The sequence below is a fragment of the Chanos chanos genome, chromosome 4 (genome assembly GCF_902362185.1).
Source record: "Chanos chanos chromosome 4, fChaCha1.1, whole genome shotgun sequence".
NCBI classification, from domain to species: Eukaryota; Metazoa; Chordata; class Actinopteri; order Gonorynchiformes; family Chanidae; genus Chanos; species Chanos chanos.
In genome coordinates this window covers 6725830-6744067 of record NC_044498.1, presented here as the reverse complement: position 1 = coordinate 6744067, position 18238 = coordinate 6725830, and the positions used below count along the sequence as shown (strand labels likewise).

The window sequence follows — 18238 nt, the reverse complement described above, 5'->3', positions numbered from 1 at the left end:
TGTCAAATTTTTTTTTTTTTTTTTTTTGTTTTGTCAAGTTTCAATGTTTCAGACTTTCAATAGTGAACCACAATAGTGCAATGGTTCAAATTTACACTTTATCCAAATGATCAAAAAGAAAAAAAAAAAAAAGCCACGACAAATGAAAAAAGTAGCAAAATTTAAAAAAAAAAAAAAAAAGTTACAGCATCCAGACATTGTGTCTGTATCGTTGTTCTTCAGAGGACCCTGGTTAATTGATGTTCAGGACCAAAGCTTTTCAAATGGTCCTTGCATGTTTCTTCACATCAGTTCATATGGACAATGTTCTAAGGGAGGAAAATTCTGTCGAAACAGAAATGATGAAATTCGGGAAGAGGGGAGCCCTCAGCGGGACAATAACTCCGGGAGGAAAGGGGTGATTGTCTGTTCCCATAGTAACGTGGCCCTGTCAAAGATAAAAGTATCTATGGGAATCGCCTCAGTGTCAGATCCATACAACTGGTGCCGATGAGAACTCCCCTCCTATCGACCCGTCTTCCTCTCCTCTGGTCTCCCACCCCTCAGCTCAGTTAACAGTGGGCACTTGGTTAAGGCTGTACTCCTTGGCCTTCAGTCGCAGGTTGGCAATACTGTTGGCCATGTTCATTCCCTGGGTGGAAGTGGTGTTGGCACAAGTGGGTGGGTAGGTTGCCATGGTGCTACGGAAGAGTCATTGAAAGAAAGACAGACGTCAGATATATTAACGGACTCGACATCACTGTAAACACACCAATAACTTGACGAGGAATCTCAAAATAATGATTTCATACACTGGTTCCATCTAAAATGTCAAAACTGCTTATTCAAATGAAATTAAATTGTTTTGTTTTGTTTTTAAAAGCAACATGTTACAGAAGGAACCACATAGTGAAGTAAAAAAAGTACTTGCTTTCTGAGGGCAGCATTTTCTGTGGCACTCGTACTGGCCCTCCCTCCGGCCTTGGGTACCAGCTTAAGAATATATAAATGGTTATTAATTCTTTATATATACTTTATTAATGCGTAATAAATGCATTTAAGCACTAATGTGGATGTTGGGGGTAGATATTAGCAATTTGTGCCTAATTTACTGGCATCGTCAGTGGTCATGTGCACAGCCATGCCAGAAGGTGTTCTCGGTTGTGAAATATTTTCGACTGCAGGGAAAGAGCTTTTGGCCAGAGCGATAGTGTCAGACATTCTATACAGCACTTGAGAGAAGAATATCGTGTAAATCATAACCAGTGTAACTTAGAGTCACAGAAAATCTTGCCCAGTGGAGGTTTTCTCCCTTGTTTCTTAATAGGTATCCAATGGCCCCAAAGGTCAGTGAGGGTCAGGGGTGGATTTCGTATGGTTTGTTTTCGGATTATCACCTCATCAAGAATGAATCAGGATCCTCACCCCTATTCTACAAAAGCCTGGAAATCTAAGGTAAAGTTCTAGCTGATGACCACGCTCAGTTTCTAAGTGTGACTTTCGGCAGCGTAGAGCCTAGGCTCAGAATTTGTTTTTATTGGTTCTGAACATAAAAAAAAAAAAAAGATGGATAAAATAGATCATAAAAAAAAAATGAAGACTGATCTAAACTCTTCTGAGCCAAAATGTAAACAGAAGTGTTTACACACTAAACTGAAACTGTACAAATAAACCCGAGGTGATAGACAAGAGCTGACTCCCCATTTTACGGAACTGAAATGCCAGCCGCGGTACAGGTTTGAAATGTTAGAAATAAGTAAGAGGTCTTTAGCGAGGACATCAAAAAGAGAAGAGCGAGGCGGGTACTGAGCTAATAAGACACAGTGACTAGCGGCAGACAGAAGCAAAGAGAAGAGAGGAAATGAAACGAAAACAGAGCGTGGTACGGGGGTCGATGGGGAAGGTCTGTAAAGGTCGGGTGGGGGGGGGGGGAGGGAGGGAGAGGAGAAAAGGCTAAAGGCAAAGGGGGAGGGGTACCTGTAGGGAGAGGCACTGCCCCAGGACAGGTAGTCGTTTGGGCGGGGGGCGGGACGGGGAATGATGGGCTGCTCGACGGCGGTGACGTCTCCTGAGTAGGACTTGAGCAGAGACGCGTTCTTACTGGCCAGCATGGCGCGTTCGTTCCGTCGAAACTTTGCCCGTCGGTTCTGGAACCACACCTGACGAATGGAACAGAAAATGAAAAAACCCAAAACCGTAAGGCTTTAGTGTTAGTATTTAATGATGATGTCAACAAAGACAGTCATTTTCCATAAACAGTTTGAAGGTTTATTGATATTGTCTCTGTTTAGGAAAATGATTGTAAGAGAGCACTTTGTACAAACTACGAAAACCGCAAACTAATTTGGTTGTAAAGATTGGGGGTTTGTATTTGAGGGCACTAAAAATATTTATCTTCTGTTTTTGTCAGTATCATTGCTTTCAGGTGCAGTTCATTTAAAAACAAACACATTAGACCCGCCCACAATTCCTATTTCTGAGTGGCATAATGTTGGACTAGGAAGGGCCAATTATCATGAGCCTATCTGAGGCAGAGCACCGTTCCTACAGTTCAGCGAAATAAAAATCGGTTATTAAATGTGTGGGAGTGCGGAACCCAGATCACCGAGCCCTCGTTGGAGCACCAGGCCCGCTGGAGGCACAGTGTCCAGTTACGCAGTGCCTAAGGAATGAGCTCAAAGTCTCTTTTATCAAAGCATTTCTGCATTGCTCTCTGGGACACATTAATCGCAGATGTGTTTTCTCTCTTTCCTTCTTTCTTTCTTTCTCTTCCTTTTTCTTTCTCACTCTCTCTCTCTCTTGCTCTCTCGCTCTCTCGCTCTCTCTCTCTCTCTCTCTAACTCACTCACCCTTTTCCTCTCTTTTTTTCTGGATCTATAAAAGGGCGCAATTCCCATCTTTCAGCAAAACATTCTCATTACAACATATGGAGACAAGCTTTGGCCTTCAACATCTGGGCTCAAAGATTGAAAACTCAAGGGTAAATTCTATGGAACTTGGGGACTTCACGTATAACTGCAATCCTGGGTTTTTGTTGGCATCAGTGAAAATGGCACACTGACTTAAAGCCCAGCACACTGGCATACTATGATCTCATGACTAGCTGAAAAACAGCTTTCCTAAAGACACTCTTCCGCTTTAAGATTCATTTCCCTTAAATGAAACGGTTAAATCATTTTTGGATTCATGTGCTTCACCAGTTGACAGAAAATCATCACATGGTTAGCTGTAAAAGGACATAAGATATAACTTGTCCTCAGAATCGATCGACTGCGATGAAAAAGAGCTCACATTTCTACATCTCAGAGAAAATAAGCTCGCTCAAGAGAAACAAACAAACTGGCTTTCTCACAGTTAGAAGGACGCACGTGAAAGTTTATAAAAGTCATGGACAGTCTTTTAAGTGCTCTGAGAGTCGCACAGGGTGTATGAGGTCTGAAAATGACTGAGAAGAAGCTCTCCTACCTGTACTCTGGCTTCGGTTAGATTAACCCTGCGTGCCAGGTCCTCCCTGACAAAAGCATCTGGGTAGTGTGTCCGCTCAAACACCCTCTCCAGAGCCTGCAGCTGGCTGCTGTTAAACGTGGTCCTATTTCTTCGCTGTTTCCTCTTCTTCTTCTCCTCTGAGTTCAGCTGCTCATCTGTCCACACACACACACACACACACACAGAGTACATATCAGAACTGTCCTGAGTACTGTCCCGCTGTCTTCATTTAAAACCATAATGCGATCTATCAGCAGGCTGATATGACTGAAATTCGCACTGTGTTTCAATAGCTTCTGTCCGTTGTCAGCATCATTCAAAATCACAAAATATCAACATCGGTGTCAGAAAGTCTGCTTTGACTGTGTTATTTTTTTACTCGGTTTTCTGCAATCAGAATAAAATTTTTAATCACTGAACAGCTTCATTCATGATCATTTTGTCTCACAGAGGCCATGGTTTTTCCTCAGACACTAAAATCTACATGTCCATACACAGTACCTTCAGCTAAAGCCGTTTCGAGACTCTCAGAAGAGAAATATAAATAGTTGAAGAGACTGACCCATTTAGGAGAGAAGTTCTGACAAAATCCAAAATGGATGCGCCAAAGGCTGAGGATGTTCTTTGTTCATTTATTCAGTCCATTTAACCGGTCTAAACCAGACCAGTGAACTAAGAACCAATTTTTAGGGGAATGACCTGGCTAGGATGGTAAAATGTAAATCTAGAAAATGCAACCCAAATGAAGAGCTAAAGCATATCATTACAGTGGCATAATAAAACGGGACAAGTGATAACATGATTATGGATTTAAATTTATGGTTCTTATTTTGTCACATCTGAAAAGTGTTTCTGCGTTCAATTCAAAGGAGCACATAAATCATTAATACAAGCAAAATGATCCACTGAGGATTAGAAAAATCCATTAATGCAGCCAAATGAATAAACAGCCATTTATTAAAACGTGTTTTTGTCAGCGAGACGCAGTCTAGATATATCGTTAATTTTTTGCGAAGATGTGAGACTTTGTTGTTAAGAGTGAGAGAGTTCTCTAATTTAATCGAATAATGGCAGCGTACTGTTCGACTCTCTGGCGGTAAAAAATAATTACCATATGAAAATCTTACATATGTGGCTATTGTGAAGAAACAGGTTAAATTTAATTAAAGAATATAAACAGTGTGTAAACGGTGGACTCCGCTGCAATGAATGGGATGTAGCCTACTGGAAAATTTCCTTACATATACTTTTACATGGAGTTTGAAAATATGTTAAAATTTCACTCATATAATCAATGTACTATTTTGTTCAGCCCAGTAATTGCTGTGCTGTGTTTAAATCGCCTTTATACAATATAAATTCACGCTTTACATTTTCCTCCACTGTGCACTTCGTGGCCACACAGTCCTGGCTTTAGATTTATTTGAAAATCAGTCATTGCCTCGTATTTAATGTATAGTGAATATTTAAGTCTTGCCATCTGTTTCTTTTTAATGTCAAATTTTATAATAATTAATGTTACTTTTTCACAGAAACCGTTATCGACGACTTTATAGAGAAGAGCGACGGGCAGTGACCGCCAGTCTTCTGAGTACGACACTCTTTATCAATCGATGGGAGCCCAGCTACTACATTTGACCTCGTCATCACACTCACACAAATCCATAATAGATTCCAGGCAACATCTTAAACAATAGCCTACATCTGGCGTTGACCTTAATTCCGCTCGGATTAAAACGAGGTCTTGACGCACAGTCCTAAAGCAAGTGATGCTCTTAAAGGAGGCCTGTTCTTGTTCGTGTGAAGCGCTTCAATTCACTGTCACCAAAATGCTTTTTTGGGAACCCCACTCCACCTATGTTTCACAGAGACTTATTACCTCCACAAGTCACCTTGCCCAGTATTGCCTTCACTCACACAAACTATGGCCTAATTGTCAAAATAGCTGTGTCAAAGAGGCCGATCGGGCGGTAGACCCATTAGATGGGCTTTATATGAGAGGTTGTTAAAAGCCTCCATTTTTATTGGTCGGCATTCCTCATACACTAATCGTAAAAGTCAACTGGATAAGCCAATTAATTTCTGTTCATTCTGACTGTGAGGCAAGGGCTGGGGAATGCTAACCTCAGCCATCAGGAGTTGTTCAGCTGGACCTATGGGAGCAAATGTCAAATCAACTTGTTTAACACTTATTGTTTTCAATTTTAAAATTCTCCACAGAAAACATATGGCGAACATTTATCAAGAAAATAACTCAAAATTATGTCAAATTATGTCTAATTATCTATCAGGTTCTAATCAACAGCTGACATCATTAACGTGCTACGCTCGAGCGGACCCAAATTTTGTTGTTGTTTTTTTTTCACTTCTCTTAGGTGCATATGAATTGCATTTAAAAATGACGAAAGTTTCAGTATCATACGAATCAGTAAGATTACTTGTTTAAATAGGCTACCATCTGTCAGGTCACATTTTGAAGACAAGACTAAATGTTAAACTAAACTAAACATTGTGCTAGGAAAGGTAAGCAGGATGAACTCATGAAAATGCAGGGTTGTTTTATCATGGCTATCGTATTTCAGACATATATATATATATATATATATATATATTTAACAATTACAACTGAAAAGGCCTGTATCAGGAATTAGGTTCATATGGCATGAAGAAGCAGGCTTTAGTTCCTGCCTTTGGCAAATAGTAGCCTACAAATCCCAAAATTTCGTGCAGACAAGCGTTGCATAAAAACGCCATTAAAAGCTTGACATGTCTCCTTTGACGATTTTAGTATTCGGGCCTTAGCCATTCTCTCATTTTCAAATTCTCGTTTCAAATATCTGTATGTTTTTCTTTCTCGCTCACATTCATTTATTTGTTATTATTATTATTATTTTTACTATTATTTTTTTCGCAAATTGACGATAGAAATGGTGGTAGACACGATGGGACTGGTGATCACATGTCATATGCACAGAAATAAAATAGCTAAATGTTACTGCAGCTTTCACAAAGCCTAACTTTCATATTACAATTTTAATTTTAGAATATATTTTTTTCTCTCGTGGGCTTAGTCTTTAGAGTTAAATACACTAATTTAAGTTAAACGTACTCACCATTTTGCATGAAGTGACATACATGATAACTTCAGACGATATTCACTAGTGCCCCCGCCACTAACGCTCTCAACATAAAAGAAATCTCCAAAGTACTACTTATACTGACGAGCAGATCTAATGGATTTTCGCCATTTGATATCATAATCGTTGACGCATGTTCTGTGGATACAGGTAATTATGACAAATTATTCTGTTTAAGAGTACTGAAATGGTTTGACAAGTGAGAGAGTCGTGGATTTTCTACACCGTCTAAACGTCCCTCTTCGTCATCCCTACACCCCTTATCCATATCCTCTCTGTTTAACCTTCGCATAACAATTGCATTCATTAGCATCAAATGATTCTTCCGACTTTATCACTCAAGACGCGGGACCCTATCTGAAAACATCAAGGTTTTTAAAAACTACGGAATAGCATGGTCGCGGTCGAGTAGGCTAAAAAAATATAATATTACGCTTTTGCTAGACCAAGTTACCACTCTGCCGCTCAAATCTCACAATATGGTATTGATAAAATCTAACAAGTATATTAAACGGGTTTTAATTTTTTGACATCGAAGAGTTACTGGCAAATTAATAGCTTTTTCAACCGCGAAAATTAAAAAAAAATGTTGCTGCCTTATACAGGCAGGCTCGATGTATCCTAGGCACATTTATTTTAGCGAAACCAGCACAAGATATTTCGCCATGAAAATAAACAAATACAAGCACTATTTATCTACTCGATAATTTAGTGCAGTGTATAGACATATTAATAGCAGAGTACCGCAAAATTTCCCGTCGCAAATCCAACGGTTTAATTGCAGAATGTTTCCAGAAGCTAAAAGTCAGAGGCGAGTTATACAGATTGTGCACGCGCTAATATGGCAATCCGATTCTGCGTTAGGGTGTTAATGTCAAGTGTGCTCCCGAGTGAACACAACCCGGGAGAATAGTCATTCTCACTTACTCTCCTGCTGCGTGGTATCACTGCCGCTGGTCAAGCCAGGGGACTCCAGCATACTCCTGCCCGCCTCGCCTACATTCTCGTCTGCCTGGGTCCCAACCATCTCTCCTGCCTCCTCTAGATCCAACAGGTGGCTCACCGAGAAGTTCTTTTTAGCCTGCAGGTTTTCCAGATTGGCTGTAATCGGACTCTCCAGTCTGCTAGATATCGTTGCTTGTCTGTCCATTACATGTGCATAGCTAGAAGTCATGACGCAAATAGGATACAGGAGAAAAAACGGGACAATAATAGTAGGCGAGCCAAATTGTTCCACGCGCACAAGAAATATGTATATACCAACAGCGCCTCCAATCCGATTTAGGGAAACTTTCGTTACCAGCCCTCAGAACCTCGCATTGCAATTACACAGATCCTAGCGCTGAAATGTTTTCATTCCTCCTCTACTCTTGCGCCCTTCCACATCGCGCGCATCCATCCACACGCGTCCATAAAACAAATATTAAGTGGCCTTGAAGTTCTCGTTTGTGTTCGCGTTGGGTTCCTCCAAAGTGCTCTTGAAAACGTTCTTCTTGTTGACTCACGCTCGCGACTGAGCGCGGTTTGTAAAAGTGCTGATGCCTAACAGATGCGCACGCATGTGAGTAAAGGCTGGCTGGCTGTATGCGCGAAGAGGCTGGACACACTGCCGCCTACTTGAAACTGGCTCTTTCCTACGTTCTGAGCCGATCACCACACACACACATACACACACGCGCGCACATTCGGGCAGACATGCATATTCTGTGGTACTTCAAACAAATGCTCAAAACTGGCAGTGGACTGGAGGCCCGCGTGGGAGAATAAATGAAAACTATAGACCCTTGGGAAAGAAGATCGACCTAATAGGAGCTCATAATTACGTGGCAAAACCTTTGTGCTGTTTCTGACGTTTTACAGACCGCTCTGCCTCTCTCTCTCTCTCTCTCTCTCCCCCTTCTTCACAACGTACCCCTCCCCTTTCCCAGAACACAGGAACATCTCCGCCAGTCGAAAGACTGGCGACGGCTCCTTACTCAAATCCAGGCAATTTTTACAAATCTTTGGCAATCTACAGCTTAAGAATCTGCTTGAGTTTTGAAAATGGGTGTAATTGCAAAGCCAGGCTAAAATGTTTTCATCTGAGAGATTCTGAACTGGACATGTGGAGAGAAACAAACAAATAATGTAATTGATTTTGTAATTGCAAAACGCAAATACGAAATACGAAAACGCAAAGCATTCTTTTTTTGGCACTCTGGGATCACCTCCCTTTAAGTATAAAATTACCCTGAAAAATTAGTGCAGAGCAAAATACAGTGGGCCAATTCACTATTTACTGACAGGGTTTTTCACATGGAGAATACGAGGAGATTAACATCAGATGTCAAAAGTTACGATGTCAACATTCTCCTCCACTATGAGGTTATTTGATAAGTGAAAAAACAAGCTGGTGACATGAAACAAATTATGACACGATCACAATCATTAATTATCGAGATCCAATTCGATTATGTCTTCTTTAGCAATTATTTGACGATCATTGCTGCTTCATGTAAAGTCAAAACCCAAGACACTGTAAACATTATTCTTTATTCCAGTCGAATAATTCCAATTGTTTAGTCTTTTCAGCTGTAAACAAAATGTTTCTGACAAATACGCTAAAGCTGATATAAATTCCTCACTTGGTAAAAGGCTCCAAGCACCACAGTGTGGTGTGCGTTTTGAGTGGGGGTCTTGACAAGAGGTAAAAGTGGATTGGGCGGGGGTCCATGTGTTACGATGGCAGGAGTCTCGACTCCTCGCTGCCACAGACATCCCGTAGCTTCCAACCCCAGATCTGGGAAAAGAACACTTGATGCCATCAAAGGGAAACGGATTGAAACCAGATGTGCTGCTTTCGTTCTTTCCATGTATTTAATTAAGCCGCCGTTGGGATGGAGTGGAGATTTTTTTCATCATTAGTTTTCCCTCCACATTCCCTTTGCTGCCTACGCGCACTGGTGGATGCCAGTGCTAAACCTCCTCTGTGCTCGTGGCCTCTTAAAGACAAGCTAGCGGGGTCGAGGCTCGTTCCAAACTTGCCATTTTACGAGGTATGAGAAAGTTTGCAGCACTGACCTTCGGTTGTGTGAAAGTGTATAAATTCATAGGACATGCAGAATCTGTGATTGGACAAAGAGTCCTCATTTCACATGTGAAAAACTTGGCACGTTTACTGACAACATTAACATATGGTGAAGGAACACTAAATCATAAATAATTTAACCGTTTGGCGTTGTCGAGACTTGATGTGTACTTCAGATAATGCAGAATGGCAACGATACGCGTTGTATCTGATAACCGAAGAAAAAGATAAACATAGACTAACTCACATTAGAAGTATTTACACGTGTAAGAGTCAATAGACGTGTCTTCTTTTCTTTTGTTTGGCCAGAAAAAACAAACACATTCACAATTATCTAATGCAAGCAATGCCATAATGAAAAACGTAAGAACTAGAATGTTCATTGGTTTAGCTTTTTGAACATGTGTGTATGATACAAATGAAATACGGCCTCAGATTAGAATCAAGAATACTCTACAGTCGGTGAAAAAAATTTCATACGTGAAATATCCTGGAATAGCCTCTGTCGTTTTCTGATAGTTGTAGGGGAGAGATGAAAAACCTTTCATCGACGGCTACTTAAGAGTTTATTAAAATCTATCAATTAAGAATACAAATTATTTGGCCTTACAATACTGTGAAACATTTTAACCATCCTTTACCATGGCTGAATTTTGGCGAAGTCTGCCAGTTTGTCGAAACCTTCAAATGGAAACTAAAAAAAAACACATTTTAAAGCGCGAGCTATATCAAAAATGAACACACACAACGAATCACCCACACAGTTTAACCCCTAGCTATACCTATGTGCTCTGTATTTGACTTCATTTGTATCGGTATTGTTTGAGACAATTACAATACCAGTGACGCAACGACTAAGGAATTCTCAGAGACTCGTAGCATAGTTAAAAAAGGGTCCCAGCGGAGATTTAAACCAGTGCCAGAATTTACAGAGTAAATCGTACGCATCCTTTCCGGTGCTTATCTAACTCGATTTCGATTCAACGAGGTGTTATCGTCAAGAACTGACGTGACAATTTTCAAGGATTTACCGAAAAATACTAATAATAACAATAATAAACAAGTCCCGGGATGTTCTATTTTCGTTCAGTCTCATTGCTGACAATGGATATTTCGAAGTGTCCATGGTTCTGTAATTATTATTTTGAATCTTAAGTGTCTCACGGCAAGACAGGATCCAAAGAGAGAGCTACAGGTGCTTTAAGAGAATCTGTGTAATAGTGTTGAGACGACATGACATGAGAGAGGGGGAGGGACAGGGGCCGTTCTTACCAATTAAAAAAGAAAAAAACTAAGATCTACCTGAGGCCTCGAATTTAAGTTATGTAGTTGGCAGTGTTGGTCAGTAAAATCAAATTCTAACAGGTAATGTATCGAACGTTTAATCTAACGCGCAGCGGTTTACGGTATATTCTCACCATATATGTAGTAGGCTTATGACATTTGAAGCGAATTCCATAGTCTTTGTAATCAGGACGTCGCCTATGTGTGTGCGCGCGCGGACATGGTTTTCCACACAGGATGTGGAATGTCAACACGTGCCGCTGTTTAATCGTAATTAGGGAAATAAAAGCGGACAGGGCCTACAGTTCTACTCTAATCAGCACCAGAGGTCAGTGGACAGCACTAGCGCCGCGTCCTGCTTAGCAATGTAGCGACCTCATCAGCGGAGGACAAATTAAGTCAGTCATTAATATAAGCTTGCGCTACAAAGGCGCCTATTGCCCACAGTGCTTCGAGACCGAGTCATCCAGGGTATTAACTGTAATTTATACCCGTATATTGAGTGTTGGTAGATAATGCGTTTGATTACTCTCCAATTAAAACCGAAAACAAAGCAAAACAAAACAAAAACAAAAACACTTAGGTGTAATTTTCCTTTTCGTTAAACCCACTTAAAATAACCCTCATCGCTGTATTATATTATGGCTCATTTAGGCATTATGCTTCGCTAAAATTACACATTATAGGCCTATATCGATCTGAAAATAAGTATTATTTGTCACATTAACCCTGTTACTCTGTTTAGCTCTCTCGTCTACCTGAGTAGGCTACATTGCGTCCCTGAGTAGAGAACGGGGAGATAATTGCTTTGGAGTGGACGGTCTATTGCTTGTACTGTCAGGGAGTACCCTTAAAAGCCTATATGCTTTCTCACACATTGCAATACTGGGCGAAGATCACTGGGGCCCTCTGTTTGTTTTTTATTTATTGATTTTTTTTATTATTATTTTTGAACACAAGGTCCCCTTGGTTACACTTTAAGGATGCGTCTTCGTTAACACACAGAGATATCGTATAAGTAAGCAAATCCGCGTGTGCGTGAACCCAGCGCTTCAGTGCAACGAGAAGCATCTTTAGGTCAGGGCAAAAACCGATAAAAAGCACGTTTGACGATAAAATAAATCCAGTGTGTATTCGTATTGTTCTAAGCTGCAAGCTGACAGTAACAACAAGCTCCCAATCCGATAAAACTGGACCTTTTCACTTGCGTGTGTATTTCTCAGCCATTACAGACTACCACGGTTTCTTTGCTCCTTAAATTATACCAATTCCAATCAAATACAACCTGTATTAAAGTCACAATTCAATAACCAGTGACTTGCCAGATGGCGGAGATTTTCAGTAAAAGCGGCCCTTTCCATTTTTTCCAGGAACTCTCAGGTTACCGGGCCTTTTCAACCTGTCTGGGGGACCGACTGCACATAAATCAGCTGCCGCCTTTAGGAAAGCGCTCTCTCTGAAGTTTGGTTTTGCGCTGCATTTGACGAACTGTCGCTGCTACATTTATATCCAATTTGTGTCATGCCTATTTTTTTATGAGTAAAAACTCAGTTCCGGTATTATGTCGCCATATATATGGCATTACAAAGTCGTTACGTCAGTGTAAAAAATTGGTGAGTGTATGCAGACACAAGAAATGCTATTCATAATTAATGTAGATGCGATTCGAGTTTGGCCGAGGTTTGCTTGTTACCTTATTTTATGACTCTTTTCTGTGATCTAGCCTAAAACGGTTCACATGAGTGAAAACGGTTATCATTACATTTCAGTTTTGTTTTACTCATGTGTTATTCAGTCAATAAACACGTGTATTTCGTAAATATGGTCGAAGAATTTTCCTTTTAACTGCATCTGTTCAGCATGACAAAATGAAAGAAAATCCACGTTTAATATAAATAACAAAACTTAAATGACCTTATATGTATTTGCACCTTCAGTTCGAGGACATGCACGATGACCTTTGTAACTAATTAAAGCTGAGTTTACGGTCTCCCCTCTTACACATATCCAGATGTGACCGAAACGCTATAAAATTTTGGAGTGGTTTTCACGAAAACTTCCGAACGATCCTCACTGCGCTACGCAATTTCCTACACAAAATCATTAGCTGACATCGGGTTATTTGCAACATAATGCAATTACCGACCAGAAAAAAAAACTAAATCGGACTTTCACTGACACACCGGAAAACCAGCTCCCAATTACTGTATATTACGGATGCGTTTCTTTTAGGAATGCATTATTTTCTTATACTCTGACATGTGCTTCTCTTATGAATGCATTTTTTTTGTCATATGTTTATATTTTATTGCCAAAATAAACCCACCGAAAGACTGATCATTTTCATTATAATCAGCATATATTATCAGCATATAGTTTCTGATAAGTAAATCAGACAGAAAACGTCAATATTAGTACATTTTAACTCATCAGAAGCAGGCTCTGAGGAAGAGATTTCACAAAAATGACTTTATAATGTGAAAGTACTAATTGCATAAACTAAACTCAAACCACAGTACAACAGACGCTATATTCAAAATGGTTTAAATTAAAAGACAAATTCAGACTTGAACCAGACCCACCACATTTAGAAACTGCTGAGCAAATGAAGCCATAGCTTCCTTGCATTTTCCATCCACCATTATTTCAAAATATATAAAAACAATCTTTCTTTTGAAAAAGAAGAAACGATAAACTTCAGGAAGACGCTTTTTTTTCTCAAAACACACAGTATTTCAAATTTTAAAAACACTAAAAAAATATTGAGAACAGCTCTGAATCCATCAATACGCAGTGGAGATCCTCACATAAAACATTAGGGCAGAAGGACCATAATATATGAGTGGATATCATCTTACCACTGGGAGAGCACACGGCAACTTCCAGTTTGTACACAACAGGGAAGGATTAAGTAAACCAAACATTTTCCTTTTTTAGACAATTTATACATTGCACTAAAAATACATATTTGAAGTCATAGAACAGAAAAACAAGAGTGACAGTTCATATTGCACACTCGTATGTACAGGAATCCCTCCCACTAACCATTGTAAAATGGCTTTGGAAGGAGGAGGAGGGGGGGGTAATACAAAAGGTTGCTTTCATCTTCGTCATATGGAGTTCGATGCTAAAAAACGGCTGTTGCCAATCCAACTACATTTGCCCCAAGTTATTTCAGAAATGTCGTTCCAACATTTTCACTTTCATCTCGCTGTGTGTTTAGTCTAAGCAACGATGGTCTAGCAGCGCACTGACACAACTGGCATGCTAAAAAGCACAGTTAAACCAGTAACATTCGCTGTGATTGTTGTATTTCGATGATGTCATTTGAGGCTTAATGGTTTAGAAATACCCAAAGGTTCTCATTCTGTGAAATAAATAACATAGTGTTAAACATGGGTTTTCCCTCATAAGGAATTCTCTTTACTCTGAAGTAAAAAAAAAACAACATAGTAATTTTTCATAATGGTTCTCAATGGACGGTAGCAAAATTTCACACCGTCACCTTGCGGGAAAGCAATGCTTCTAATGTTGTCATAAACACGGTCTGCATAGGGAAAAATAGTTAGTGATGGAGTCTATACCAGACTGCCTAGAATTAAAGAAGTAGCTGCAGGGTGATGTTTCATCTCAAAACCATCCTGCCCGAAAAATGATATTGATTTTTCCATACCGAGTCTGTAATAATGAAGGAGTGTTTGCGCATTTCAAAAGCACTGAACTGTCCGATCAGCCAGCCCAATGTGATTTTGAAAGGCTTTGCGATGCCATTTAATAAAGCTACATTTGTTCATTGTACAGTTTGGTTATCATCATAAACCCTGATGTAGTGCTGATGAAAATCTTTCAGAAGTCATCACAGATGTAAAACAGATCTCATGACACAGATACTGAGGGCTGACTCTTCTCTTCTGTGGGGGCACTTTGTGCTTTACTTTCCTGTTGGTCTTGGTTTTGCTTTGGTTCGGCTGGGGCGCAGTCCTCGTTTGCGGTGACATCGTCCCCGTCTGGGCCGCCACCTGGGTCCAATGCAAGGCCGTTCTCCTGGGGAGGCTGCGTAGCCATCTCCCCTTGTCTGTCCTCCGTGTTCTGGGCGCCTGAGCTCTCTGGGGACCCATCCTCAGCTTGGACTTCCAATTGCTGCATCAGCTCCTCCAGCTTCATGGCCTTACGAAGTTCGTTTTGCTGTATGATGGCGCAAAGGTGCTCCGTCAGCTGCTCTTTCACCTCCGTCTTCCTGTGGAGGTCTAGCTTAGCTGCCACGTACTCCGACTCTGCCTTCTCAAAGCGCTTCCTGATGGGAAAGGTCACAAAGAGAAGATCTCTGAGTTGACAGGCTTCAAAAACAAACTTGACAAAAGCTGTACGCAGATGTCAGGCTGAACCGACCCGAGGTGCGGTCAGCCTAACAACAGAACCGGTCTGTCCAGTTTGTACCGGTCTGTCTGTCCACAGGAGCCAAAGAACAACTCAAAGAGTTTGAGAGGTTATAGCACAGAGAGGCTGTAGAGGGCAGTGTTCTCAGCAGTTAAACATGAGCATTTTGAGCATGGGAGATATGAAAGTGAATAATCACCTGTATGAGCAATTACTGGTGATTCAAAAAAAAACACAAAAAACAAAACATGAAAAATCCTCAGTAATTTGCAAAGAAATGCAACACTGGTGAGATCCTATCGAGCATTTACAACAGGGGGAAATCTGCCTGTACAGAGGTAAATCATTTACTGTAGCGGAAGCAGATTATAAAAGTCCTCCAATTTATAGCCCATTAGTGTATAAACAAAGAAATTGTAGCACTAGCGTAGGCAATAACACTTGTGAGTATTTAAACTGCCTGGAGGTAGGAATGTACTGTTAAAATCATACACCCCACCCAAAAAAACAATTTAACTGTTAAGGGATGTTTCAGAAAACAGGAAGAGTAACTTTTTTTGGTTTCTAATTACCATGCAGTGGAATATTCCAGACTGGCTTGTTCTATCAGCTTCCTCAGAATACCAATGTCATTGGACACAGAATCATCCAGAACCTGAAGCTCTTTCTGGATCTTCTTCAGCTTCATCGCTTCAGCCTGTGTCTGTTTTGACCTGAAAATAATGAACAGGGCCGTCAGGTCACGTATGAACGCCAGTTCAAGGCTTTACCTATGAGTGTACACTGACTTTAAAAACAAGTTAGTGTGGGGTCCATGGGACCTGCTCTTACTTTTCAGCGATGGTCTTTGCAAGAAGAGCTTTCCTTTTTTTATTCTTCTCTTCCATCATGCGCTGTTCCCACTGGAGCTGCTGCAGACGATTCTTCTCTCGCCTGCAAGAATCACACATGTCCTTACAAAAAAAACCACCTCAGAAAAAAAACAGCGATGCTTTATAAGTGTCAAAGTGTCAGTGAATGAAAACATGACATATCACAATAATCTATCAACTGTTTTTTTTTTCCGGTTAAGAATGCTATTAACTATTCAATTTCATCAACTGGTAGAAAGATATAACTTGCTCACATAGCAAGACTTCACACAGGTTTGACTTAGATGCACTACTGAACATTTATTTTCATAATCTTACTGCCAGATACTTGCTTCAGACTATCATTCTGAGCTTAGCTGAAATGTGCTGATTGCTGCACCTATTCTACAACAGACATTAGACTTACTAACAGTTCCACTTCCTCTTTGTCCAGCTCCTTGACTACCACAGGTGGCTCTTCCACAGGTTCTGGTGCTGCCATCTGTGGCTGAGGGTCTTGCTTAACTGGCTGAGGCTCCTTCTGTTTCGGATCTCCATCCTTCCCATCAGTAGGTGCTGGCTGTTTTAGGGTAGATTGCTTTGGCGCAGAGTCGGTGGGAACAGGTTCCACGCGAGGTTTTGTAAGCTGTTGCTCGGGTGGTAGCGAGCTGTTGACATCCTTCTGCTGAGCGGCTAACTGCAACGCTCTCTCCCGCTGTAGCTGCTGCCTGCTTCGGTTCGTAGGAGCGGGTTTCCGTCCCCGACCAAGTGCGGCAGGAACGGCTTCAGCTGACGCTGAGAGGAGAGTAAAGTAAATTGGTGTTGCGCTAGAATCTGATTAATTATCTCTCTGTAAAACGTTTCTTTTCAAATCAATTATCACTCATATAATTCACACATTATTTATCATTAATTTCGATTACAAGGTACAACACAGACTACTGTTATTACCACTGAGTCCGTCTAATTAGACAATAGTTAGATGCTTCCTTAAATTTAAGACACATATCACAGTCTTCGGCGCAACACATCGACTACAGAAAGTTTGAGACTTACAGTTTCCACCTTTGTGCTGCATCTTTCGCAGCTCCTCGTCTGAAAATCCGACCCACGCAGCCATTTTCTACAACCAGCGAGAGTACCGAAGATATTTATACGTATTTTCAAAACAAACATTTATAGTTTAAGATCAAACGCTCGAGCATTGTACAAAGTTTCAACAAATTAGGAATCAGCCTGCCTAACTTGCAGAGCAGGCAGCCATCTTTGTGTACTGTTACTGCCACGTTCAAGACCCAAACTAAGACCCAAGAGAGAATGTCCTTTTACTTTGCCTGTGTGTATGGTGAAAATTAAAGTAAAAACACGGAACGCTACACGATTTATTTTAATCTGAACCCAAAGTAATTTACAGGAACAATATGAAAAAATAATGAATAACGTCTAAGGTGTACTGTGATCATCTCAAAAGCAGAGGTAACAGGTAGATTCCCTTGAGCCTGTCACAGTAGCCTTGTTGAATTTGAGCTTGATCGAGATTGTCAGTCCTCAGGAATTTGGGTGCAAGGCAAAAGCAACAACGGCTAACTTCGTTGTTTGGGGAGCTCTCAGATGTTTTCTATGTATGAAACAACGAGGGAGAGACTATGAGAGATTTATTTAGGCTATAACGAGTGGTCATTTAAGCTATAAAAAGTGATCTTTAATACGAGTGTGTACTGGCGTCTCCAACAAACATCAATCTTTCCCTGTCATTATTCTTAAGCCACATTATTAGGATATTAAAACACTGTTCCTAAGTGATACATCAGGTCTGTTTTAGGTGATATCTTTGAAGGAACTTTTAATACAGATAGACTGATACAGATGATACATCACATGAAAGGATGAACTCCATTAACAACCTTTAATGGGAGCCACCCATATTCTGCCTCACCCCATAACAATGATCAATGAGTTATCTTGATCTCACTGATAGTTTTGAATGGGTTGCCTAGTTGCGGGTGACATAACTGCATAATTGGTGGAGCTAATTAGGCCATGTTGAGCGAATGCAC

At 40.5% G+C, this 18238-nt stretch overlaps 2 protein-coding genes across 2 annotated transcripts; both read right to left on the bottom strand.

Moving 5' to 3' along the window:
• Positions 1-547: 547 nt before the first annotated feature.
• On the bottom strand, positions 548-7776 carry prrx1b (paired related homeobox 1b). The gene is made up of 4 exons (XM_030772477.1): positions 7530-7776; positions 3445-3620; positions 1957-2138; positions 548-680 (listed from the first exon to the last, which is right to left on the bottom strand). Exons 1-4 carry the CDS (start codon positions 7774-7776, stop codon positions 548-550), a joined length of 738 nt encoding a protein of 245 aa, XP_030628337.1.
• Positions 7777-14522: 6746 nt separating this feature from the next.
• gorab (golgin, rab6-interacting) lies at positions 14523-17385 on the bottom strand. The gene is made up of 5 exons (XM_030772024.1): positions 17238-17385; positions 16613-16976; positions 16162-16263; positions 15903-16043; positions 14523-15247 (listed from the first exon to the last, which is right to left on the bottom strand). The coding sequence occupies exons 1-5, from the start codon at positions 17299-17301 to the stop codon at positions 14830-14832; spliced, it is 1089 nt and encodes a 362-aa protein (XP_030627884.1). The 5' UTR covers positions 17302-17385; the 3' UTR covers positions 14523-14829.
• Between the last annotated feature and the right edge of the window lie 853 nt (positions 17386-18238).

Bases quoted from the DNA above. Each gene is read 5' to 3' on its own strand.
- gorab (XM_030772024.1), bottom strand. From the start codon at position 17,301: ATGGCTGCGTGGGTCGGATTTTCAGACGAGGAGCTGCGAAAGATGCAG. The intron at 16,264-16,612 runs GTTAGTAAGTCT...TGATTCTTGCAG, and splicing joins GACAAAGAGGAAGTGGAACT to GCGAGAGAAGAATCGTCTGC. The intron at 16,044-16,161 runs GTAAGAGCAGGT...CATTATTTTCAG, and splicing joins GCAAAGACCATCGCTGAAAA to GTCAAAACAGACACAGGCTG.
- prrx1b (XM_030772477.1), bottom strand. From the start codon at position 7,776: ATGACTTCTAGCTATGCACATGTAATGGACAGACAAGCAACGATATCT. The intron at 2,139-3,444 runs GTAGGAGAGCTT...TCCATTCGTCAG, and splicing joins TAACCGAAGCCAGAGTACAG to GTGTGGTTCCAGAACCGACG. The intron at 681-1,956 runs GTACCCCTCCCC...ACTCTTCCGTAG, and splicing joins GGCAGTGCCTCTCCCTACAG to CACCATGGCAACCTACCCAC.